Raw genomic sequence first — 25872 nt, 5'->3', positions numbered from 1 at the left:
CTCTCTTGAGTATGTGTGCAAGCTTGTAAAGTATGAAACTCAAACACTGTTTCATGATTTTTCTTTTTTTAAAAGGCTTTAAGCTGTAGAAATTCTCCTCCATATTACTTGTGGGTAAACTCTAACTCTTGGTTCTGGACAGTGACTAGATGTAAGAATTAACCTAAGTGCCAAATCTCCATTGAAACAAGGCATGCTATCTATGAGGACCTTGAATGCCTTGTGGTTTAGATTTTACATTGAATTTTTTTTTTAAAATAATCTGTTTCTTCATCATTGAACCTATCTATCCATTCATATACCTAACATTTATGAAGGGTCTTCTCTGAGCCAGGAATTGTGCCTGGAAAACAAACTGATTAAAATTTGCTTTTTTGCACAAGAAGTTCTAAGTTTTGTGGGGCATAGAGATGAATTACCTATTGAGTATAATACAATGTGAGGAGTTCAATGTTGGGATGCTCTGGAAGGATACAGGATCGTGTGACGGTCTCAGAAGCCTTCCCTAAGGCTGTGAAGTGAAGGAGCTGGCAGCGGAGGGTTCAGAAGTGAGAAGGGAGATGGAGGGGTGGCCATGACAAAGGGACAGAGGGCACAGGGCATTTGAGACACTACCAGCCCCTGTCCTTGGCTAAGCAGGGTAATTTCAATATGATGAGCAGGTTTTCATTAGGATTTATAAATAAAGTGATATGGGAGCTGTGTACAGGGGCTGCCCCCGTCACTGTATTTATTAATATAAGGTAGGGTTGGCCAATGGGGACTGCTTTAGACTCTGAGGTGGCTCTCGAGGTGTTTAATTATTTTAAACTTTATCAGGAGTCGGAATGCCATGTGTAAAGTCATGCTAGGGTAAAAGAAGGTTTATGGACCGCTTGAAACACTTGCTATATAAAATTAAGCTGCATCTTATCTCTGTATATCATTATACACACATGCTCTACTGCTGTGGTAAGATTGTCTTTATTTTGTGCTCAATTGTGAGTTGTGTCTGTCTCTTTGCAGGCTCTTCTTGTCCATGGAATTTTTCAGGCAAGAATACTGGAGTATTCCGTCATACTGTTAAATAAAAAAAGAGAAGGAACATGTAAAACAGATAAAATTCTAGTTGAACATTTATTTTTAAAAAAAAACTAACTTGAATCTTAAGAGCAATTATTTTCTGGAGGGTAGCCTTCTATGCTTTTTTTTACTTAGAAAATGAAAGTGTTAGTCACTCAGTCCTGTCTGATTCTTTGAGACCCCATGGACTGTATAGCCTGCCAGGCTCCTCTGTCCGTGGGATTTCCCAGGCATGAACACTGGAGTGGATTGCCATTTCCTCCTCCAGGGGTTCTTCCAGACCCAGGGATTGAACCCAGGTCTCCTACATTGCAGGCAGATTCTTTACCGTCTGAGCCACAAGGGAAGCCCTTGTCTAGAAGTTTTCTACTTTACATAGTGCTCCCTGATTAACTCAGTTGGTAAAGATACTGCCTGCAATGCAGGAGACCCTGGTTCAGTTTCTCAGTTGGGAAGATCCACTGGAAAAGGGGTAGGCTACCCACTTCAGTATCCTTGGGCTCTCCTTGTGGCTCAGCTGGCATTGTGGGAGACCTGGGTTCGATCCCTGGGTTGGGAAGATCCCTTGGAGCAGGGAAAGGCTGTCCACCCCAATATTCTGGCCTGGAGAATTCCATGGAGTCCATGGGGTCATAAGGGTTGGACACAACTGAACGACTTTCACTTTACATATTACTGTACTATAATGTTTCAATAATAACTTGGTGTCCCTTTTATAATTAGGTTAAAAACACATTCCCATTTGGGGGGAAAAACATGCCCCAGATTGTTAATTTAGGAGATACCTGTGTACTATTAATGCGATTTTTAAGATTTACTGTACTGATTTAGACTCTACAGGTTTAAAAGAAATTTATTTATTTTCTTAATTTGATCATTGTTGTTTAATCTCTTAAAGCATTCTAATGCTTACATATTTTCAGTAACTTTATATTAATATGGGTTCTTACATTAAATCTTTTCCTATTATATGCATATTTTAATTAGATATATTTACTGTCTCACAGAAGTTCTACAGTTAAGAGTCTTTGAGGGAGAAAAGAGAAGTGTATATAAAAGCATGTTTCCTCTGGAGTTTGAAATAAAGTTCGGGAAACTTTCTTTGCTGAGGTTGGCTCTTGTTTTTCCCTTATAGTGAACTGCAGATAATTAAAAATCCGTGAATCTGCTATTGGTGGAAGACTATTACATAGAAATCATCTTGTCTTTAAATTTTTCCTAGAGTAGTAAATATTTGACAGTCATATTGGTGTGTTAAAAGTTGCCTTTTCTGTTTAGTTCTTTGGCCCATTTTTTGATTGGGTCGTTTATTTTTCTGGAATTGAGCTGCAGGAGTTGCTTGTATATTTTTGAGATTAATCCTTTGTCAGTTGCTTCATTTGCTATTATTTTCTCCCATTCTGAATGCTGTCTTTTCACCTTGCTTATAGTTTCCTTTGCTGTGCAGAAGCTTTTGATTTTAATTAGGTCCCATTTGTTTATTTTTGCTTTTATTTCCAATATTCTGGGAGGTGGGTCATGGAGGATCCTGCTGTGATTTATGTCGGAGAGTGTTTGCCTATGTTCTCCTCTAGGAGTTTTATAGTTTCTAGTCTTACATTTTTTAATCCATTTTGAGTTTATTTTTGTGTATGGTGTTAGAGAGTGTTCTAGTTTCATTCTTTTACAAGTGGCTGACCAGTTTTCCCAGCACCACTTGTTAAAGAGATTGTCTTTTCTCCATTGAATATTCTTGCCTCCTTTGTCAAAGATAAGGTGTCCATAGGTGCATGGATTTATCTCTGGGCTTTCTGTTTTGTTCCATTGATCTATATTTCTGTCTTTATGCCAGTACCATACTGTTTGATGACTGTGGCTTTGTAGTAGAGCCTGAAGTCCAGCAGGTTGATTCCCCCAGTTCCATTCTTCTTTCTCAAGATTGCTTTGGCTATTCGAGGTTTTTTGTATTTCCATACAAATTGTGAAATTATTTGTTCTAGCTCTGTGAAAAACACCATTGGTAGCTTCATAGGGATTGCACTGAACTTATAAATTACTTTGGGTAATATATTCATTTTCACAATATTTATTCTTCCAATCCATGAACACGGTATATTTCTCTATCTATTAGTGTCCTCTCTGATTTCTTTCCCCAGTGTTTTATAGTTTCCTATATATAGCTCCAATACTTTGGCCACCTCATGCGACGAGTTGACTCACTGGAAAAGACTCTGATGCTGGGAAAGGTTGGGGGCGGGAGGAGAAGGGGACGACGGAGAATGAGATGGCTGGATGGCGTCACCGACTCTGTGGACATGAGTTTGAGTGTACTCCGGGAGTTGGTGATGGACAGGGAGGCCTGGCGTGCTGTGATTCATGGGGTCGCTAAGAGTCGGACATGACTGAGCGACTGAACTGAACTGAACTGAACTGATATATAGCTCTTTTGTTTCTTTAGGTAGATATATTCCTAAGTATTTTATTCTTTTCGTTGCAATGGTGAATGGAATTGTTTCCTTAAATTCTGTTTTCTCATTATTAGTATATAGGAATGCAAGGGATTTCTGTGTGTTGATTTTATATCCTGCAACTTTACTATATTCATTGATTAGCTCTAGTAATTTTCTGGTAGAGCCTTTAGGGTTTTCTGTGTAGAGGATCATGTCATCTTCAAACAATGAGAGTTTTACTTCTTCTTTTCGAATTTGGATTCCTTTTATGTCTTTTTCTGCTCTGATTGCTGGAGCCAAAACTTCCAAAACTATGTTGAATAGTAGTGGTGAGAGTGGACACCCTTGTCTTGTTCCTAACTTTAGGGGAAACGCCTTCAGTTTTTCACCATTGCTGCTGCTGCTGCTGCTGTGGGTTTGTCATATATAGCTTTTATTATGTTGAGGAATATTTCTTCTATTCCCACCTTCTGGAGGGTTTTGATCATAAAATGGACGTTGAATTTTGTCAAAGGCTTTATCTGCATCTATTGAGATAATCATATGGTTTTTATTTTTCATTTTGTTAATGTGGTATATTATATTGATTGATGTGCGGATATTGAAGAATCCTTGCATCCCTGGGATAAAGCCCACTTGGTCATGATGTATGATCTTTTTAATGTGTTGTTGGATTCTGATTGCTAGAATTTTGTTAAGGACTTTTGCATCTATGTTCATCAGTGATATTGGCCTGCCATTTCTCCAAAGAAGACATACAGATGGCTAACAAATACATGAAAAGATGCTCAACATCACTCATAATCAGAGAAATGCAAATCAAAACCACAATGGGGTACCATTTCACGCCAGTCAGAATGGCTGCTATCCAAACGTCTACAAGCAATAAATGCTGGAGAGGGTGTGGAGAAAAGGGAACCCTCTTACACTGTTGGTGGGAATGCAAACTAGTACAGCCACTATGGAGAACAGTGTGGAGATTCCTTAAAAAACTGGAAATAGAACTGCCATATGATCCAGCAATCGCACTCTTGGGCATACACACCAAGGAAACCAGAATTGAAAGAGACACATGTACTCCAATGTTCATTGCAGCACTGTTTATAATAGCCAGGACATGGAAGCAACCTAGATGTCCATCTGCAGACAAATGGATAAGAAAGCTTTGGTACATTTACACAATGGAGTATTACTCAGCCATTAAAAAGAATGCATTTGAATCAGTTCTAATGAGGTGGATGAAACTGGAGCCTATTATACAGAGTGAAGTAAACCAGAAAGAAAAACACCAATGCAGTATACTAACGCATATATATGGAATTTAGAAAGATGGTAATGATGACCCTGTATGTGAGACAGCAAAGGAGACACAGATGTATAGAACAGTCTTTTGGACTCTGTGGGAGAGGGCGAGGGTGGGATGATTTGGGAGAATGGCACTGAAACGTGTACATTATCATATGTGAAATGAATCGCCAGTCCAAGTTTGATGCATGATACAGGATGCTCGGGGCTGGTGTACTGGGATAAACCAGAGGGATGGGATGGGGAGGGTGGTGGGAGGGGGGTTCAAGATGGGGAACATATGTACACCCGGGGCAGATTCATGTCAGTGTATGGCAAAACCAATACAATAATGTAAAGTAATTAGCCTCAATTAAAATAAATAAATTTTAAAAAAAAGAAAAAAGAAAAAAAATACACTCAAAGCCAGAAAAAAAAAAAAGTTGTCTTTTCTGTAATAAGGCAACGATCATTGCCCCTTGTAGTATTCATTAAATCTTGGGGCCCTATGGGGAAGCAGAAGGGCCGCTCTGGAGCAGAGAGCCTTATTAGGAAGATGTGTGGTCACAGACTTCACTGAGCATAGGTCCCCTTCCAGGCCAGCCCCCTCCCATCCTGACTGCCTGCATCTCACAGTGGGCTGGAGGGAAGTGCGCTTGTAAGGAGACACGAGTCTCTTCCCAGGCTCCTTTTCTTTTCTCAGAGGTCTTCTGTGGGCCCTTGAGATCTTGTGATACTCACCCCTGTGTCATGAGAATTGGAAAGTTGATATTTGTGAATATGATAGCTTTCAAAAAATATAGTGAAGGAGTTTCAAATCTTATGCTGTGACTTTCCCCTTATTCTAGCAAAAGAGACACAGATGTATAGAACAGTCTTTGGGACTCTGTGGGAGAGGGTGAGGGTGGGATGATTTGGGAGAATGGCACTGAAACATGTATGTTGTCATATGTGAAATGAATCGCCAGTTCAGGGTCGATGCATGTTACAGGATGCTCGGGGCTGGTGTGCGGGGATGACCCAGAGGGAGGATAAAGGGAGGAGGGAGGTGGGAGGGGGGTTTGGGAGGGGGAACTCATGTACACCCGGGGCGGATTCATGTCAATGTATGGCAAAACCAACCAATATAATATTGTAAAATAATCCGCCTCCAATAAAAAAAAAAAAATGCTTGATTATTGATCCAGAAAGTAGCCCTTTAGCTTAAGAGTTATTAAGTAGAGTTCAGAAACAGCCACACATATACAGGGGCTCATGAAAGAATTTATTCTTTTTTTTTAGAGGTTTATTGTTTTTTTTATGGGCTTCCCTGGTGGCTCAGACAGTAAAGAATCTGAGTCAAATGAGTAATTAAAAACTTTGGTTGTATATAACACCCCCTTCCAATCTCGTTACATATAAAATCTAGAAATTCTACCATTATATGTTCTTTGGTCAAAGTGTAGTACATTAAGAAATTGAAGTCTGTGATGGATACTTCCTATACCAGTCTTTTTTTTTTTTTTCCATCACTGCTTCCTTTTGAGAGGTGATAGAGGATATGTCTCTTAAGTGTGTTGCTGAGCCTAAAGGTAAAACAATTTTAATGCTTAGCAGTATATTACTGGCTTAGGTGTCTCAAATATTATTGTACTGCTTATTTTGGTCCTGGGCCCCGTGAGGCCCTCCAGGTTGAATTGACTATAAATTGCCTAGTTGTATTGTTGGACCCAGGAAGTGTGAACAGAGCTTAACCCTTCTCTTCAAGGATTCCCCCCCAACCCCCCGCCCACAGGAGTGAAATGGCAGAAATTCAGTAGATGGCCCAAAGTATGAACTTTTATGAAAACAAGGGATTGACACACAATTACAAGAAACCAGGGACACTTAGTATATATCCCGAGACAGTGACAGAGGGAGACAGGCAGCCCTCTTGGTGAGGCCCCCTGCTCTGCCATGTGGGAGTGTTTAACACCAGGTCAGGCACATCTTTTCTTCTGTCGCTCTGCCCTTCTCTCCTTCTCTCCCCTCCCTTTCTCCCTCTCTCTCATCAGGCTAAACAGCTACTGCACCACCTCCACTTGGCTATCCTGCTGCTGCTAAGTCGCTTCAGTCATGTCCGACTCTGTGCAACCCCATAGATGGCAGCCGATCAGGCTCCGCCGTCCCTGGGATTCTCCAGGCAAGAACACTGGAGTGGGTTGCCATTTCCTTCTCCAGTGTGTGAAAGTGAAAAGTGAAAGTAAAGTCGCTCAGTTGTGTCTGACTAGTAGCGACCCCATGGACTGCAGCCCACCAGGCTCCTCTGTCCATGCGATTTTCTAGGGAAGAGTACTGGAGTGGCTTGCCATTGCCTTCTCCATGGCTATCCTGCGGACTTCTTATGTTTGACGTGTCTGTAAGTGAACTTCATACCTCTTCTGGGCAAACCTAGACCTTTCCCTGCACTCCTTTGTCAGTGAATGACAGACAGCACACGTATCTAAGAGCCCATGCCTAAAACTAGCACATCATTTCTATTAATTTCTTCATTTACCTCTGCCTGTTGGTTCTTGAAATGCAATGACATGCATTTTGTTATTTCTACTTATAAATTATTTCTCGCTCTCTGGATTACATTGCCATTCCTTAACTTAGACCATTGTCATCCCTCACTAGTCCTTCGTAATATCCTCTTATCCACTTTCAAATCCTCCTTCCCATTCTCCACATTTGAAGCCAGACTATGCAGTCTGAGATTTTCTGGATTAACAGTTTCAAACTTACGTATATATGGGCTTCGTTGCTTGTGTTATTTGTTTTGTTTTCCACCCATCCCCACACCCCCACCCAAAGAACATAATCCAGCTTTGAGCATACAGAGATTAAAAAGCACGTAAAGTGGATGATTTCAGATGGTGTATCACTTGCATGTGTCTCTGTATGTGTGATTTTCCCCATATCATCTCCTGAAGAAGTTACTTGTATATTTTACTTGATTGATTTTCAGAGTTGCTGATGTCTAAATAAGTAGTGCTATTTACCATTAAAGTAGATGCTGTGTTAAAATTACAATCAATGGTACAGTACCAGATAATCTCAACCACTACCGATAATGCTTAGTGATTTGTGGTTGGCAAAGTAATAAATCTAAATAATAGTATTTATATAGATCTAATGCGTTGCAGTGATTTCTGCAGCAAAGAAAATCAATACAAACTATGTTGACCAGTGCCATTTGATTTGGGGCAAAATAAACTTTAATTGCACAAGTGTTTATTGAGAAATCATTATGCAGGCAAGATGATGAATCAAATATGGGTCCTGATTACTCTCCAGGGATTTACAGTTGAACAGCAGAAACAGCGTGAATTTTTTCCAAGTGATAGAGAGTAAAGACCATACTGACATAAGAGAGGTAGATGGTCACTGCGAGAACTTAAGAGTGAGGGGGAATTGTTTCTGGAGAAAGAATTACAGGTGGAATTAAATGTAGTCCCTAAGTGTAAGTTCAGGATGTTAACAAGCAGAGATGAGAGGGAGGGGCAGAGTAACTGTGGGGCAGAATGATTTAATTATGGGATGTAGACTGTGGCAGTCATTGGAATTGTGATGACTATCATGGAAAGCCTTCAGTACTGTACTTGTGCATTAGACTTTATATAGCCCAGGGAGCCCTGGAGGATTTATGACAGATATAAATAAGCAAGTAGAATGTACAGTAGGAAGTATTCTGCATTATAAAAGATCTTACCTTGTTTTTAAACTCCTTAACATTTAAGAATGATTAATTTAAATTCAAGTTGGAAATTGAACTTTCATGTAAAAGTGATTGTTATTTTTAGAGGTGATTATCAGAATCATGAAAATTATTGTCAGTAATCTAGAGCTTGATTCAATAACTAAGTATCCTGAGAAACAAGTGTTTGGTTACCAAAGAGGTTGCTCTGTTTCATGTGAATGCAACAGTCCACAGTTTGTTGTTAGGTTTACCACTATTTGGAGTTTCACATTTATGACATTGACTTAATTCAAATGAGATCAGTATTCTGAATACCAACTAGAAGGTGGGTTTGTTTATTTATTGTGTTAGTGGTTAAATTATTGGAACCTAAAATGGCTGGTAAAACTAATGAAAATAGTGAGCTGGTCTTTTAAGAGAAGATAGGTTAAAACAAACCTCATTTATTGTCTTTTGATCCTTGCCATTGGGCAGTATTAGGTGAATGTGGAGATGACAAACCAAATGTTGTTTCTTGGCAGTTTAATTCTTCTCCCCAGTAAGTCTAGAGAGCGGATGTGCGGTGGTGTTTTCCAGAGAGGGATGGTGAGTCCAGCCTTACATACAGGTGCTAGAAAAACATGCTAGAATTTCTGTTGTAATGTATTTAGCCTATGGTTTTTGCAATTCAGGCCTTGATTTTAACTTCTCATGTGTTACTCTTTACAGTTTTAGGAGGAGGGAAGCATGATCTCCTGTTCACATATGAAAAACGAAAGAACAGAGAAGTCAAGGAACTTGCTAAATGTTACACAGTTAGTAAGTCACAGGCATTTGAACTGAAGAAATCTGGCTCCAGAGTCCATGGTCTTATCCAAGAAATTAAGCTTTATTTATTACACAGGTTCAGGCTAGTACTGTTACCTGGCTCATGTGAGCGCCAGGCAGTAAGACAGGATCCTGATGTGGCGAGGGAGTTCTCCACGGCAGACGCTCCCGCTAGGCGCTCCCGCCAGGCTTCAGTCACTCATTTGCTCTCCATGGTTGGGGCACGTAGCTGCTAGATGTGTCTGGTTACGGGCTCTTGGATTGAGTCTCCTAGTTAACTTACCTTTCAGTACACAAAGATTGTCGCCAGAGAGACTGCAGCTTCAGGGCCACTGGAGATGCAGTCGACGTGAACAGGAAGACAGCGGAGCCGCTCGCCCCCTGTCCCGTGCAGGCTAAGACTAGGACAGGGCAGGCAGCTCCACCCAGCTGCGGGTAAGGAGAGTCTTCTCGATTTGGGACTGGTTTTCTGTATCCGGTATGTTAGTGACGAATCTCTTGACCTAAGTAAGTACTGAAATATTAACCAATGGTAGGCCAGGTGTAGAATTTTAAAATATATGCATAAACTTAGCATCAGATTCCCAGGTGGCAAAGTTGGTAAAGAATCCTCTCGCCAACGCGGGAGACAAAAGAGACACAAGTTTGATGCCAGGGTCGGAAAGATCCTCTGGAGAAGGAAATGGCAACCCACTCCAGGATTCTTCCTGGGAAATCCCATGGACAGAGGAGCCTGGTGGGCTGCAGTCCAGGGGTTTGCAAAGAGTTGAACATGACTGAGCGTGCACACGCGCACATGCACACAGACATATATATGCATACACACACATTCATGTTATATACATATTAAATATAGTGTACGAACCAGGAGTACTTCTTGACCGCCTAACCTGAGATCTGGATCACTTGTCATTACAATCTGTAGGGAACACTGGGTCTGCCTTCACCCTGGACTGAGCCTGTAGATCTGCTCACTCACCTCTTTCCTCTCTCACATGTTCTTAGCTCTTCAATAAACTTTACACTCCTGTCCAACGTTTTTAAAGTTTTTAAAAATTATATCCTCTCATTTCTCCCATCCAACTTTAGACTTACCTCTATGGAAATAAATTACATTGTTTATCTCTTAGAGTACCTCCTTATTTTACAATCTTTCTAAGATGTCTTTTTAAGGATTTTAAATAAACATTTAGACTTTATAAGATGCTCAATTACCAGACGTCATTGGGCAGTTAGGGCACATATACCAGAAACACACCTCCTTCCATCTGTGCCTGTGTGGTACAGTCTAGGGTCCGTTTTAATTAAACCTTGGGTAGAGATTGGTGCATTTTGGACATTAACTTGGCTGGCATTCAGGACTCGCTGTCAGTGTGTGAAACGCTGCCTGCCTGTCAGGAGTCCATGCTGCTCTTTGCTAAGGCTGAGGTACACAGGGGAGACAGGGTCTCTACCCTCAGATTGGCACCTCCATCCCCTCTTAAGAAAAGAAAGGTAGGAAGTAATCACTGGGCCTGGAAAAAGACTGTGAGGTGTGAGACTATAAAAGCCTCCCTTTTTGATAAATGACTGCTTTGTGGATTTTGTCTGTGGGAGTGCACCCCCGCCGCCCATTGGCCACTCCCCACATTCATACCCTGTATGTGCCTTTCCCTTGAGTCTGGCCTGACCCTGCAGCTCCCTTAACTGACAAGAAGTGTACTTCTAGGCCCAGGCTTTAAGGAAGCCTGAGAGCTTCTGCTTTTCTGATCTTAGAAGACACATGCCATGCCAAGGTCCTGTCACCCCATGGCCACCGTGGGAGTTGGGCGCTCAGGGACACGACTTGAGTGAGTAAGCACGTGTGTATAAATATACCAGGGCTTCACTGGAGGCTCGGATGGCTAAGAATCTGCCTGCAGTGCAGGGGAAGCCCAGATTAGATCCCTGGGCTGGGGTGGGGGCAGTCTCCTAGGGGAGGGAATGGCAGCCCATTGCAGTGTTCTTCCCTGGAGAATCCCATGGAGAGCGGAGCCTGGTAGGCTACAGCCCATGGGGTCTCAAAGAGCCGGGCATGACTGAAGCAACTTATACACACATACGTCTATTAAGAACGAAGACCAGGATTGAGTCAGAGTTGAGTAAGACACATTTCTCTTCCAAGGAATACATCCTAAAAGAAATGTCTCAAACTACAGTTTGGTGAGTGGGACAGGAGAAAGCAGGAGGCAAGAGAGCCTGTGGGCTGTGGGTGTCGGGGATGCAACCTCGGACCTGTCAGCCTGCTGATCTTGAAAAGGGCTGGCAGTGCCTGCACGTGTGTGTTGTGTTTGTTCTTTACAAGGAAAAGCTGAAACCTCCCAGAGTGACTCTGGATTTTAAACTCCAAATTAAGCCCAGGTTCCTGCCCAGATGGATGACTCTGCCTCTTCCTTCCCCGCCCCAGCTGCTCTGCTTCAGGAGGCTGGCCACCTTCCTGTTTCAGAGAAGCTCCTTAGTGCCCAAGGGCTTGTGCATTTGCTATTCACAGCACAGGAACTTCTCTGCTCCAGATCCTTGCCTAGGACACAGCTAAGCTGACGGTCACAGGCCCGCCAGGGCTGACGTTGCTCCGCCTTCCGTGATACCCACACTGTCTGTCCTTGCCTTCTGTCCACCTCAGTAGAGCTTAGCAGTAATGAACAGATGTTGTGTCTGCATGTCTGCTTCTCTTGTCGTCTGGCTCTTCTCTTCTCCACGCTGCACCTGGAACAAGATTGAGCATCACCAGTGTGTAGCAATAACAACGCTTCCTGTGGGCTCGAGACTGATCTCAGGACAGGCTTTGTTGATTTTGTCAGTATTTTAAAAAACAAAGCACAGCGGGTTTTGTTGCCCTTCTCCCTGCAGATTCAGGCTTTTGTTTGGGAGGAGAGAGAGGGCTCGGACTCTGGGGTTTGAGCAGAGCCTGCTCCCACCCCAGTCCAGCCCCCAGCCGGGGCAGGTGCTCGCAGGGGTCTTCCTCGTCTCCCTGTGCACACCTGGGGCTTGGGGGTGATGCTGTTGGATTCCTGCAGAGAAATTCTGTGAGAAAGTGTCAACTCTCCTGCATCCCGAGAAGCTGATGCTTGAGTCTTGTCTCGCCCTGCAGGTGTTTGCATGCTCTCCAGATGCGGGGTTAGTGTTTGCCTGGGCACTTCAGCATTAGCTTCTGTTTTCTTGTTGTTTTAAGGGTGAGAGTGACGTTCTTTACAGCACTACATCTGAGCTGCACTGGGTAGTTCTTGGAACACGGTAATTTTGAGAAGCTGAAATGAATGCAGAGGGCTAACGTCAGAGGCAGGAGAGTGGGGAGGCTGGGGAGCCGGGCACGAGAGTGCTGGGCTGTGCACGGCAGCTCCAGGCCGTGAGGAGTTTCCTGTAAGGATAGCCAGACCTCTTGTTTTAAGCAGACATACAACAGGGTCACAGAAAGCTGTAAGACCTCTCTGTGTTTGAAGGAGATAGAAGTGGGTACAGAGATGGAGTTCTGCTGTGGGCGAGGTGAGGGATGACGATGACTCAGACTAGTGGTTGAGCTGGGACTGCCGGGAAATAAGCAGGTTTCAGAGAGATCTTGGAGGTGACATTGCTACCATTAATTGATTCACGGACATTGATTAAATGCCCTCTCTGCAAGGGTGTTGGAGCAGTGAGTACAAAAGGCCTCCTCGCTGCCCTTATGGAATGACTGTTAGGTTTCTGGATTGAGCTCCTGCATGGATGGTAGTGCCATTTGCTGGGAAACATAATGTGTTTGATGCTACATTGGCAGGGATTACAAGTTCAGTTTTAGTGTTGAGTTAGAGGTCAATAAAGCATCCCTTTGTTAGACTAATCAACTTTTTGGTGAGCACCCAATTAAGGGAAACCTTTTAATGGAGACAGTGACATGTTCTTGAGTCTTAGTTGTTTATGAAATGATAGCTTCACTATAATTGTTCCCCATGAACCAGTGTCATGTCAGAAATATAGTTTGAATCAATTAAAGCTAGTCCTTCCTTGATCTTTACTCAGGAAGAACATAATTATTGGATCTAATAGGTTATGTGGTAAAACTTAGATATACTCTGTGCTGGTTTACCGTCTGTATAATCATTTGAAGTTTCTTATTTACAGTTGTAACAATTGTAATATGATAGTATATTTGTCATATAATAATTGGCATCTGGGGAAAAATCATTGGTCTTGGAAGTTAACACTTTGACCTTCTATTCAGATCTGTGCACAGATGGAATCATTAATAAAAATGAAGACTAATGTGTACAAGGGTCTTACTGTCTGTCTTACCAGTACAGCCATCAAGTAGAAAATAGACCCTGGCTTCTGGAAGGACAGACTTTATTTGGGAGGATTTCTAGAAGCTCAGGGAAGGGCTGAGGTGACAGAGTGCTGAGCCCAAGGCCTGCAGGTGTCCCAGAGGTCAGACTTCGGACGGAGAGCGGGTGAAGCCAAGAAGGTGAGGGATGAGGGACATTGGCAGAGAGGAGAGGGATGGGAAGGGACGGACTCCTGAGTGTGTCTCACCCGAGGCTGGTCCCTGGGAGCACAGGGCCTGTAAGAGGAGTGCTGGAATCTCATGGTTTGATGTGTTGTCAAATGACTTGAGTGAATCATGTTCCATGGACTTCCGTTGCCACAGTGTGAAATTCGGTATTTGTGCTGGATGCTTTGAAGGTCTCTTAAGTTTATTAATTGGGAGGTATTTAACTATTACAGACGTGATGTAAATGTGGCTGTTTGAATACTCATTTTTATGCTCTCCTTGAAACCTGCAAAAATGAATATAAATGAGTGAAAATGGCACAGACCTGTGAAGTTAAGAATGGACATGTGAGGCAACTTTAGTTAAATGATGTTAGTAAAATTTGGTGGTTGCAAAATAAATGGATAAGTGGTGATAACTTAGGAGACCAGAGAAGGCAGAATCCTGAGCTTGCAGGGGAGGAGAAAGCAACCAGAAAGCTGCTTATTAGTGTGGAAACCTTCAGAAGACGCGGCAATTGTAGATAACAGTTATGGTGGAGCTACATTGACGGGGTGGAACTGACAAGAGGATGTGGTGGGAAGTCTCTGCATGGAGGTTATTAGACCTCTGGATGCTCTTCCCAGCTGAGCAAACCCGGCATCTGCCCTTCTCACCCTCTCAGGGGATGGGGGATTTCCTGAGAGTCTGAGCTAGAGACGCTTTGGCTCTGAGACCCAGATGGATGGAGCTCAGCGCTGCCAGGAGGAGCTCACTGAAGATGAGGGAAGTGTCCCTTTAAGTGGAGGTGTGTGTGCTTTATAGCGAGATTCTCCCTGTTCCTCCTCCTAGGAAATTAGGGAATTCCTCTTCAGGGAAATGCCTAGCACAAGAGAAGAGAAATGCAGACACTGATGTTTGAGTAACTCTGGGTGATAAAACTGGGCTGCTGTGTCGCAGTGAATTGTTACATGCGGTTGTCAGATTGCATGCATGTACAAAAGCAGAAAGTCCAGTTAGCATTTTAGCTTCAATTTAAAAATTCTAAAAACAAAAAGCAGAGGGTGACCAGTCATGTGAGGAAAAGCCATACTGTAGCAGGAAATAAATTCTCAAAATGTAAAGGGTAAGAGGCATCAGTGGAAAACACACATCCTGTTACTAGAAGCTCCCCAGTGTGGGGGTGGGGCACCTAGTGCCATTACCAGGCTCAGAAAGATAAGAACTCACATCACTTCCATAAAATATTTTTAAAATGCCATAAAGAAGGAACCAGTGTAAGAAAAATACTGTTGGCAGTTAAAACATTTGATAGCAGAAATGAAAAAAAAACAGTGGATGTGTAGGAAATATAATTAAATCTCCCTGAAAGTAAAACAGAGAGATGAAGGAAGGAGGAATAAGAGAAACTTAGACCCTACTCAGGAGACCCAGTGTCCAAACCGGGGAACTGCCAGAAAGATAAAGCAGAGGAGGTGGGAAACAAGCATAAGGAGGGTGAGCCGAGACACTGATTTCTTTCCCCCACTTTGTAGTAGTGTTTGATATTTTAAACTCTGTACATTTCACCTCTATAGTTTTTAAGTAACTTACTTAAATTTTAAAAAGCAAAAAGTAATTATATGTAAAGATTAAAAATAGAGAATTTAGTTTTTGTTAAAGACCAATAAGATAGAAAGTGGGCTAGGAAAAAAGTACCATTTTTATTTTTTTTAAAGTACATATTTCAGGAAAATTGCTTCAATTACCATAGAGACATTAGAAGCGATTTTGTCTTAAAAAACAGCAACTGCACAGCAGTGGCATAACTCCTGGAATGTGGCTGATATCAAAACTGCAACTCCATGAGTTTGTAATCAACAATCTTGCCAAAGAGAAGTTTCTCTCTTGGTAAGTAGGGCTGATTTTCTATTTGAAAGCACGCAGGATTCTTAATTGCCATAAAGCTTTTAAAAGTTATGTAAAATTCCTAACAATAATTAGTTCATTCAGTTGTATCTATTGTCTGTTATGTGCCATGCATTATTTTAAATTATTTATTTGTGTGGACCCATTTAATCCTCAGAATAGCCCTGTGAGGGGAGGTCCTGTTGCCATTTATGATTCCCATTTCACAGATGAGGATACCAGGGCCTGGTTACCCCTAGCCAGGGTCTCAGCAGAAAAATGGGACAGCCAGGTTTTACAGTCCTCAGTCTGTAGTACTCCTGATTAATTCGCTGCTACTCTGCTTGTTAAGTAGAGCCCTGGGCACCTAGGCTGACTGGATGGGTGGACACCTAGACCAGCAGTCAGTGCTGATTAATGAAGGCCTAAGTGCTCGCCATGTGGAAGGACGCAGGCGCTTCGTGGCGACTGTTCAGAGCACCTTACAGGACACCTGGTATTGTTTGCCCCAGCCTGCTCGTGGTTGGTATTGAATGGGTGTTGAAATTGTCAGGATGGCAACTGAGGAATTCTGAGAATTAACTTCACTTACAATTTGTAACAAATACAGTCACCACTGGAGTGACTTCCTAGGAAGAAATACATGTTTTTTGAAATTTTATCTTTTTTAGCCCTATTTTATGCAGTTTGTGGGAAACATTATAGGTCAATGCTATAGCAGGAACTTAAATTATTTGTCATTAATCAGTGATGTGCAGCATACTAAAATTTAGGAAATAAAGTGCTTTCTTCAGATATGAACATTGCAAAATGTTTTTTCTTTTTATTTTTCCTAGTTCAACTTTGTGGGAAAACTTTTGGGGCCACGTGGAAATTCTCTGAAGCGTTTACAAGAAGAAACCTTGACAAAAATGTCCATCCTTGGAAAAGGCTCCATGAGAGACAAGGCAAAGGTAAAGATTATTATAAACAATGGCTGCCGTTTTAGTCAAGTTATATAATGTACTTTTAGATCATCCATGGTATTAAAACATATTACTAAAAGCTAACTAGGATCCCAAGTGAAATTATATGAAAATGCTATATATGGTGATGTATTTGTGACACTATTCAGAAAGTTGGGTCACTCAGGCCAGTTTCAGAATCTGTAGTGTCTTAAACCAAAATCTGTGACTATTACTTTACTTTATAGAGTGAAATAGTAGCACCATGCTTTGGATTCTAGATGCAATACCTCCTAGAAAGTGCAGTTTTATTGAAATTATCATGAGGAGAAAAGTTATCTAAAGTCTAAGCGTCACTATTTGCATTTTAGATTAGTTTCTTCAGGTCTTCTTTTCTATGCCCGTGTTACGTATTGTTAAGTTTTTGAAGTATATGCTTTTATTTGCTCTTTTTGCCCTTGTTTTGTTACCCCATCCTTTTTTTTATCAAGTTAAAATTGATCATGAATGTTTTGTTAATTGCTTCCTAACCTGACACATAGTTGTTCTACTTGGATGTATTCACATGACTGCCTCTTTTCTTAATAAACTAAAATTACTGAATCATTTTTATTGATCACTTTCTTAAATATAACAATTCTGAATGAAATGTTCACATGTTGTTCTATTATTATTTTGTTGTTTTCTCATTATTAAAAGATTTATATTACTGAGAATGAAATCCACTTTCAGTGATCACTTTCCGTGAAAAGTTGAACGATTATTGTGTCAGACAAAAAGCATATTTAGACAAAATTCAGCCTCCTCACAAAAAAGTCCATCTAAATAATAGTTTTATAATTTAAAAAAAAGCCACCATTTGTTTATTTAAAAGTCACTGTGAATCAGATACTCTGCACCATCTTACATGTATTATTACTGCATGTTATCCTTGGAAAAATGACGACAGGTACATAATATTTTTTTTATTTTATGTCAGAAAAGTGAGATTCAGAGAACTTAAATCTATTGTCCAGGTTTATCAGTGGAGTTTATATTACTTTATTAAAACATGGCTACATATCACAGTCATATGAGATATTGTTTAAAATATAGTCCTGTGCTCAGCCTGTTTTTGTGGAACCTCAAAATGAACTTTTAATAGGTGTTTAAGGGGTTCTGATGCACGCCAGGTCAGGTGAACTACTCATGAAGCATCACTGTTGACAAATGATGTTCCTCTGATTCCCTGACTCACCTGTTCTGGCAGGAGGAGTACATGGAACCATATATGGGCCAGTTGGTCAGAAATTGTGTATGTCTTACTGGAAGGTATCCCATCTTTGCTGATGTTTTAATTAAGTTTTCAGGAAGGCCATCTGGTAATGAAGTCCATGATAACGACCAGTGAAACCCATCAACTTTGTGCTGCTTGTTTGTTATTAAGGGCCTTCCTTGTTGAAAAGCAATGTTTTGTGCCAGTGATGAGGGAGTCCACAGATGGTTTTACAGGAAGAAGGAAGCAGGGGAGGCAAGTCCTTAACCATATTGTACATCCAAGGAGCAAGTGCCTGGCTGGGTATAATCAGAGGGATCCTAAACCGTGTCAGCTCGCTAACCACGCTTGGTGGTCCTCCCAGATCTTGTGGCCATTTTAAGAGCTGGTGATTGTTCTCTGCTGCTGGCATGTTAGGACAGGCAGCAGTGACAGGAGCCAGGAATCCTTTGTGAGGGCAGTCCGTGTGGTGCAGTCACGTTCGTGCTGAGGGGGCTGGGAGTGAGGTGCTTTAACATCTGTTGCAGTGGGTCCCTCGGGCTACCCAGTCACAGAGGGCATGCTAGGCATCGCATGGGACTCACTGTTATTACACACTTGGGCCTCTTTCCCAGACCAGGTATCACCCCTTCACAAATCCTCTCATTTCTGTGTCCTTGAACACATCAGTCATGGGTCAGTATGGGGATTCTTCAAATGCTGATTGCTTACATCCCATCACGGCACCTAGGAGCTGAGGACATAGCATAGTCTACTGAGCCCACTGTCAAGGGATCAGGACCAGAAGCACTTTATCTCTTGACCGCATAAACCCCAGTGTCATTGGTGGCCTTTCGCAGAGCAGCATTTGCTCAGAATCGAGTCTGTTCGTCCTCAAACTGTATGAGTATTTCTCCTTTTCAGCATACGCTTATTATAGTAAAAGTTCCCAGATCCTGGTTGCAAAGACTGGGAGTAAATGTTTAGTACACACACACCAGGAATCCTACAGTTACTGTCCTCGTGCAGCCTTCTCCTCGAGAGTTAGCTCAGCTCTCTTATTTTCTGCATCCCCGGGGCAGGCAGGGATCCAGTCTTGGGCCAGGAGGTGATAAAGGGTAGTAGAAGGAAAGCATGAGAATTGTCGTCTCTTTTTAAGCAGCTTCCTTGACTGTTTGAGACAGGCTTTTGCCAGTGTGGAAGGCTCAGTGGGACTCAGTGTTTGTACTCAGTTTCTCGGATCCTTCCAGATGTTGCCCATCCAGCTCTCAGGGTTTCATGATCCTCCAGACACTGTCCTTAGTCCCCCACAGGGATGGCCAGCAGTCTGCTGGTCATTCAGCTGTACATGCCTGAGCTCTGCCTGGTCTCTTGGATCCAGCAGCCTGTGGCCACAGCAGGGAAACCTTCTGGGATACTTCTGGCTCTTTGGGCCTTGAACTGATCATGTCAAGTCCTGAGTCTGCCATTTCTGTCTTTGAATTCTTCAGTGCAGTAGAAAGAGCCCGTTTCACCCCCACCCTGCCCACCTCATCTCCTTCCAGCCCATCATACTGTGTGTGGTCCATGGCTTACACCTTCAGAAGAGTCTCCCTGACGGTAACCACAGTGATCGTTTCAGTGACAGATGTGTCCCATCTGCCAGGTAGTAGTCAGATCCTCACTGCCTAACTTCAGTTTATCCTTTTCATTGATTTTTAGTCTAGAGAAGTCCTCCATTAATAATGTTTATTTCTAAAGAGATTTCCATTCCCTAGCATTACAGTCTCATTCTTTTAGATTTTCATAGTGTTCATCATTTAAGTTCTAATGTGAACATAATTCATTTTCTTCTTGTACTTGCTATATTGATAAAATTGTAGGATTCATTACTGACATGTATCAACTGGTTATGTAGCATAATAATCACTAAAATGCTATGGTCTCTGGAGCCTTCAGTTTGTGCCAGATATGCTGAATGTTTTGCCCACATCATCTGTGCTATAGGATAATGCAATAATTAATACTATCATTATGTTATAATAACTCATTACTATATTTATCATTTGAGTGCTGTTTAATTTAAGCATAATTCTAAAGACTTCTGATGTCTTTTGAATGACTCCAACACCTTTATTACTAATAACTCATAATGACTATTACAATGGCTACTTTATTACTACAACAACCCTTTGAGCAGTAGGTACTACATTATTATCATTCATTTTAAAATCATCTCTTCAAGATAAAGATAAAATAACCTGACCAGTTGTTGGATTTGGGGTTTAAATGCAGAACTCAATAAAGTCTGTGTTCTTCCCTAAACAGAGCATTGCCTCTCATCATTAACCCAAGAAGAAACCCAGTAATAACCGCTCACTCTGTGGAGTTGCAGGACAGCTGTGGTTATGATCAGAAAGCCTCCCTGTTCCAGCTTCAGTTGTAATAGAAATGAAAATGTTTGCCTGTGAATCAACAATTATAATCTCATTAAAAGCATTAGTTTGGTGTCATTATTAGAAAAAGATAAGAAATGTTTACTTCAGTAGTTCATGTTTTCAAAGATGAACTACCGGGCATAGAATCCAATTTTTAAGACCTTAACTTTGAAGGGCAGAGTGTCAGATCAAATAATGAAAATATTCTGATTAGGACACAAACTAGTCCACCATTGGCATAAAGAATAGTCCTTTTCACACTTGACAGATTTTGAAGGAAATGCATAGGTAGCTTATATTTGCTTTCCCTTCAAATAATTTTCTTCTTTTCTTTCATTCTCTGGTCCACTTTCCATAAATGTGAAGGAAACTTGCATTTCCTGAGTACCTGCCGTACACAAGGCAGCGTCCTGGGCACTGTGTCCACCATCTCCTCTGCCAGCCTTTACCCAAGCTGCCTTTTTAGTCATCTCAGAGGGCCTGCACTCATATACATAGTGAGAGTTTCTCAGTCGTGTCTGACTCTATGACCCAGTGGACTATAGCCTGTCAGGCTCCTCTGTCTGTGGGATTCTGGAGTGGGTTACCATTTCCTTTTCCAGGGGATCTTCCTGCCCAGGAATAGAACCGGGTCTCCTGCATTGCAATCAAATGATTTACCAACTGAGCTATGAGGCAAGCCCTGACACCAAATTGATTTTGCAAATTAAGTGTTGGATTCCATATAATCTGTTCAGACTCACACCCAGGTTGACCAGCATGGCTAAAATTCAGGTCTGTCTGGCTCTAGGTCCCCTGCCCTTTTTGTGCTCTGTATTTTGATTGCTTTTCTTCATGAGAATTCAGATTACTCAGCTAACAAAAGTGAAGCCGTAGATCCAGGGTGTGTGCCTCTTTGGCCTCTTGGCTAATGCCAGGACCAGCAGGTGCTGTTGCCAGCAATCCCTGGGCTCGCTTTCTTACAGGGTAGGTTTTTTGGAGCAGCTTGCAGGGATTCCTGCCTTTTGGAAATCTCTCCGGTTGTAGGTTCCTACTAATCTTTGTGTGTCTGTCTGATCTTAATGTTGAGAACAAAGACTATTAGAAGAATCTGATTCTGTAATTGTTGCTCTAATGAAGGCTTGTTGAAAAAGCTAATGGAGCAAAGTTAGTGGTTCCTTTATGATCTGAGTCCTGCCCCCCCCTATTTTCTTCCCCTGAATTTCATTTTATCTACCAAAAATTTTTTAAATGATTCTCATAATTAAATAAAATCATATAAAATTTTTCATTTATTTTATTCACTGTTTTCTTCTCAGAGTGTAGGGCCTGTCATGTAGATATATTTTTGAATGACTATATGAATGAGCAAATGAATGTAAAAATGAATAATATTTACCTACTCATTCAGAAATATTCATTGAGCATCTACTATCTACCAAGTGCTTTTCTAGACAAAGAAGCATGCAGTGAAACAAGACAACCATGGGTTCTGCTCCATGGCAACCACTTTAAGTTAGAGAGATTAGAAAATGGACCAACAGTGAAGTATTTTAGATAGCAGTAAATGCACAGCGTAACCAGCGCAGACGCGGGCCTGGTTGGGTGGCCAGTTTGAGAAGCACAGAGTTCTCTGCGGTGCCTGGGGGCGGTGAGCCAGCTAGGCTGGGGGGGTGAAGAGAGTTAGCCGGCACGCATGGCCTTGGCTAGACAGCAGGAGGACTCCCGGGCCAGAGGCAGGACTGGAGGCTTCCTCCCGTGCAGCAGGAAACCTATGGAGTCTCGATAAAGGCCCTGGGCATGACAGAATCATGTGTATGTTTTAAATGTACTTCCTCGGGTGGTGTCTGCTGCTGAGTGAATCTTTAGGACCACCACGTGCAAAATAAACTTGGTAGTTTATATTTTCTTTTTCTTTTCTTACAATGACACCCTTTTAAACATGAGTTTTCTTTCTTCAGGAAGAAGAGTTGAGGAAAAGTGGAGAAGCAAAGTACTTCCATCTCAATGATGATCTCCACGTTCTCATTGAAGTTTTTGCACCCCCAGCAGAAGCCTATGCCCGGATGGGGCATGCTCTGGAAGAAATCAAAAAGTTCCTCATTCCAGTTAGTACAATGTTTCTTGATAATTAACTGGTACTTGAAAGTCCTTCCTTTGTTTTAATCCTGGATAATTCTTATCAGTAATTGTTATTTGCATAGCGCTTCATCTGCTAAAGTGTCCCTGTGAACTACTTGGCATCATTCCTTCTTTTTCTGTGAGGCCAGGATTTTGAAAGAGATGAGGCAATACAGCTCAGGTGACCCAGCAAGAAAGCTGAAGAGCAGTCAGTGGTATCTGTTTTGGGTCATAAGTCCTAAGTTTTTCTGTGACACTGAAGTCACCTCACAGGTTTGTTGCTATGCAGCACGAGCTCGTTGGTGCTGGCCACAAGCCAGGCGCTGTGCTTGGAGCTGGCGTGAGATGAGTGCAGCCCTGGCCTCGAGGCTGTGTGGTTTAGGGAAGGGATGGATGCAGACGATTTCTGTGTAGCATGATCAGAGTGATGGACTCGAGCAGACGAGCACAGAGAGGAAGGGTGCTGTGCGGACATTCATGTTTTAACAACGGGTGGTCTTTTTAATCCTTTTCAGACATGACGTTGCTGAGAATCTGATAATTTAAAGAGAATATATCCCTGTTTCCGCTACAAGAGTTAATGTAGGCCTTCTGTATAATTTGCATGTTCTAGATTTAAAAAACAATAACTTGGACCTGTCTAGATTTAAAAAAACAGAAATTGAACCTCTTCAGACAGTTTACTGTAGAGAAACTGTCGCCTCTGCCAACAGCTGTCTGGGATCAGATCATGCTCAGCAGATGCAGTAGATTGACTTGCATACTGCAGCCTGTGTCATAATTACATTATCTGTGAGGAAGCCGTCATATTTGTAGGGAAAGCATGTTATAAATCATTACTGCCTTGGAAAAACCAGGGCATAAGATTGGATTAAGTACTTTAATTTGGGAACTTAATATAGTTAACTTTTTATTGGTTCTGTCAAGCCAGTTAAGATGATCCTATTATTCATTTAGTTTAAAAACAAAGTTTTTGAGTGCTTTCTATTTGATAGACACGTGTAAACCAATAAACGACATAGTATAGTCCCTGCCCTTATGGGGCTTATGTAATGGGAGAGACAGGTTAGAATCAGATATTGATATAAATGACTTTAAAATTGCAACTATGACAAGAGAAAGGAGGGGTTTACTCCCCTCGTGGTCATTCAGTGTGGACTGGGGAGTGCCGGCTTAGCAAAGCAGGAGAGACTCTGTTTCCAGAGGTGGCAACGGCAGACCTCCACCCTCTCTCTTTCCACTCTTCCACCAAGACATAGGTTCCAACTTCTTTCACCTTGAACCTGAGCAGGCCAGAAGACTCTTTGCCTAAGCCAAAGTCACAAAGAATTTCTGCTGTGTTTTCTTCTTAACATTTTATGGTATTAACTCTCTGGTTTAAGTCTGTGATCCACTCAGTTAATTTTTGTGTATGGCATTAGATTTAGCATCTAAATTTATCTTTTTCTATGTAGGTACTCAGTAGCCCCAGCACTATATACTGAAAAGACAATTCTACCCCTGTTGGATTGCCTCAGCACCAATATTGAAAATTAACTGCATATAAATATATGAATTTATTTCAGGATTCTCAGTTCTGTTCCATTGATTAATGTACCTGTCCTTATGCCTGGACCATGCTCTTAATTACTTCAGCCTTAGAGCAGATTTTGAAAACCAGGTTGTGTAAGTTCTGCAACAGTGTTCTTCTTTTTCAAAGTTGTTTTGTCTTTTCTGGCTGCTTTGCACTTTTATGTTTCTTTTATATTCAGCTTGTGGATTTCTACCAAAAAAAAATTTTAATTTCCGTTTTAACAGCATTACATCTTTGTGTCCATGAACTTGAAATGTCTCTGTTTTTTAAAAAGATACTTAAAATTTTTTCTCAGCAGTGTTGTATTATAGTTTTCAGGATCCCAGTCTTGTATTTATTTTGTTAAACTTGTTTGTAGGTATTATATACTTTTTGATATTCCTGTGTTTCTGAATTTCATTTTCAGATGGTTGCTAGTGTACAGAAATGGAGTTGGTCTTATTTGACCTGCTGGATGTGTGTGTTAGTTTTAGCGTGTGGGTGGCCACAAGGACATGCAGAGTCTCGTGTGATCTGTGACTAAAGAAGCTTCACTTCCTTTCCTACCAATGCCTTTCATTTTTTATTAATTTTATTGTCTTCTTTATTGCACTAACTAGAACTTTTTCAATGCTTTGTTGAATAGACATGAAGATGGAAGTCTTTTTTTTGTTTTCAGTCTTTTACCAGTAAGTGTAATGTTAGCTGTAGGGTCTTTTTTATTGCGACCCTTTATCATGTTGAAGTTATATTGCTAGTTGTTAAGAGGTTTTTTGGTTTTGTTTTTATCACAAATGGGTGTTGAATTGTGCCAGATGTTTTTTTTCTCTCCATTGAGATGATCATGTGGTTTTTCTCCTTTATTCTGTTAATCCTAGTGTGTTGCATAGTTGATTTCAGATGTCAAGCCAACTGTGAAGTCTAAGGTTAAATACTACTTGGTTTTAGGATTTAACCAACTTGCTATATAGTCCCTTTTATATGTTGCTGGGTTTGGCTTATTAATAGTTTAAGGATTTTTACATCTATAATCATGGTGGATATTGGTTTGTAGTACAGTATTTATATAGACATTAACACTCACATTTATTATTTTTGGTGCTGTTATTTCTTTATGCAGATAGAATTGGCATATGATGTGATGTTGCTTCTTTTCAGCCTGAAGGACTTCCTTTAGTCTTTTTTGTAACATAGGTCTGCTAGCAAAATTGTTCTTTTTTCCTCAAAATGTCTTTATTTCACCTATATCCTAAAGTTTACTTTACAATCTTCAGTTCAGTTCAGTTCAGTCGCTCAGTCGTGTCTGACTCTCTGCGACCCCATGAATCACAGCACACCAGGCCTCCCTGTCCATCACCAACTCCCGGAGTTCTCTCAAACTCATGTCCACAGAGTCGGTGATGCCATCCAACCATCTCATTCTCCGTCGTCCCCTTCTCCTCCCACCCCCAACCTTTCCCAGCATCAGAGTCTTTTCCAGTGAGTCAACTCGTCGCATGAGTTGGCCAAAGTATTGCAGTTTCAGCTTTAGCATCAGTCCTTCCAATGAACATCCAGGATTGATCTCCTTTAGAATGGACTGGTTGGATCTCCTTGCAGTATAAGGGACTCTCAAGAGTCTTCTCCAACACCACAGTTCAAAAGCATCGATTCTTCGGCGATCAGTTTTCTTTACAGTCCAACTCTCACATCCATACATGACCACGGGAAAAACCATTGCCTTGACTAGACGGACTTTGGTTGGCAAAGTAATGTCTCTGCTTTTTAATATACTATCAAGGTTGGTCATAACTTTCCTTCCAAGGAGCAAGCGTCTTTTAATTTCATGGCTGCAGTCAGCATCTGCAGTGATTTTGGAGCCCAAAAAAATAAAGTCTGACACTGTTTCCACTGTTTTTCCATCTATTTCCCATGAAGTGATGGGACCAGATGCCATGATCTTTGTTTTCTGAATGTTGAGCTTCAAGCCAACCTTTTCACTCTCCTCTTTCACT

General features: G+C 41.5%; 1 protein-coding gene across 3 annotated transcripts in view; it reads left to right on the top strand.

Moving 5' to 3' along the window:
• The window catches only part of KHDRBS3 (KH RNA binding domain containing, signal transduction associated 3), a 162092-nt gene that overhangs the window by 62273 nt on the left and 73947 nt on the right, over window positions 1–25872 (top strand). For 2 of the 3 annotated variants that reach the window (XR_008686709.2, XM_055432116.2), the window contains exons 3-4: window positions 16468–16584; window positions 22167–22313. Coding sequence is in view for 2 of the 3 variants with exons in the window: in XM_055432116.2 (XP_055288091.1) it covers window positions 16468–16584; window positions 22167–22313 (264 nt within the window). In the remaining variant the exon portion in view is untranslated. The remainder of the gene's footprint in view (window positions 1–16467; window positions 16585–22166; window positions 22314–25872) is intronic. The other variant, XM_088844846.1, reaches the window with a different exon arrangement.

The sequence above is a fragment of the Moschus berezovskii genome, chromosome 16, assembly GCF_049115385.1.
Source record: "Moschus berezovskii isolate FMDL1 chromosome 16, NW_MosBer_1.0, whole genome shotgun sequence".
Classification (NCBI taxonomy): domain Eukaryota; kingdom Metazoa; phylum Chordata; class Mammalia; order Artiodactyla; family Moschidae; genus Moschus; species Moschus berezovskii.
The sequence above is the reverse complement of the archived record's forward strand: the minus strand, read 5'-3'. Positions and strand labels throughout refer to the sequence as shown.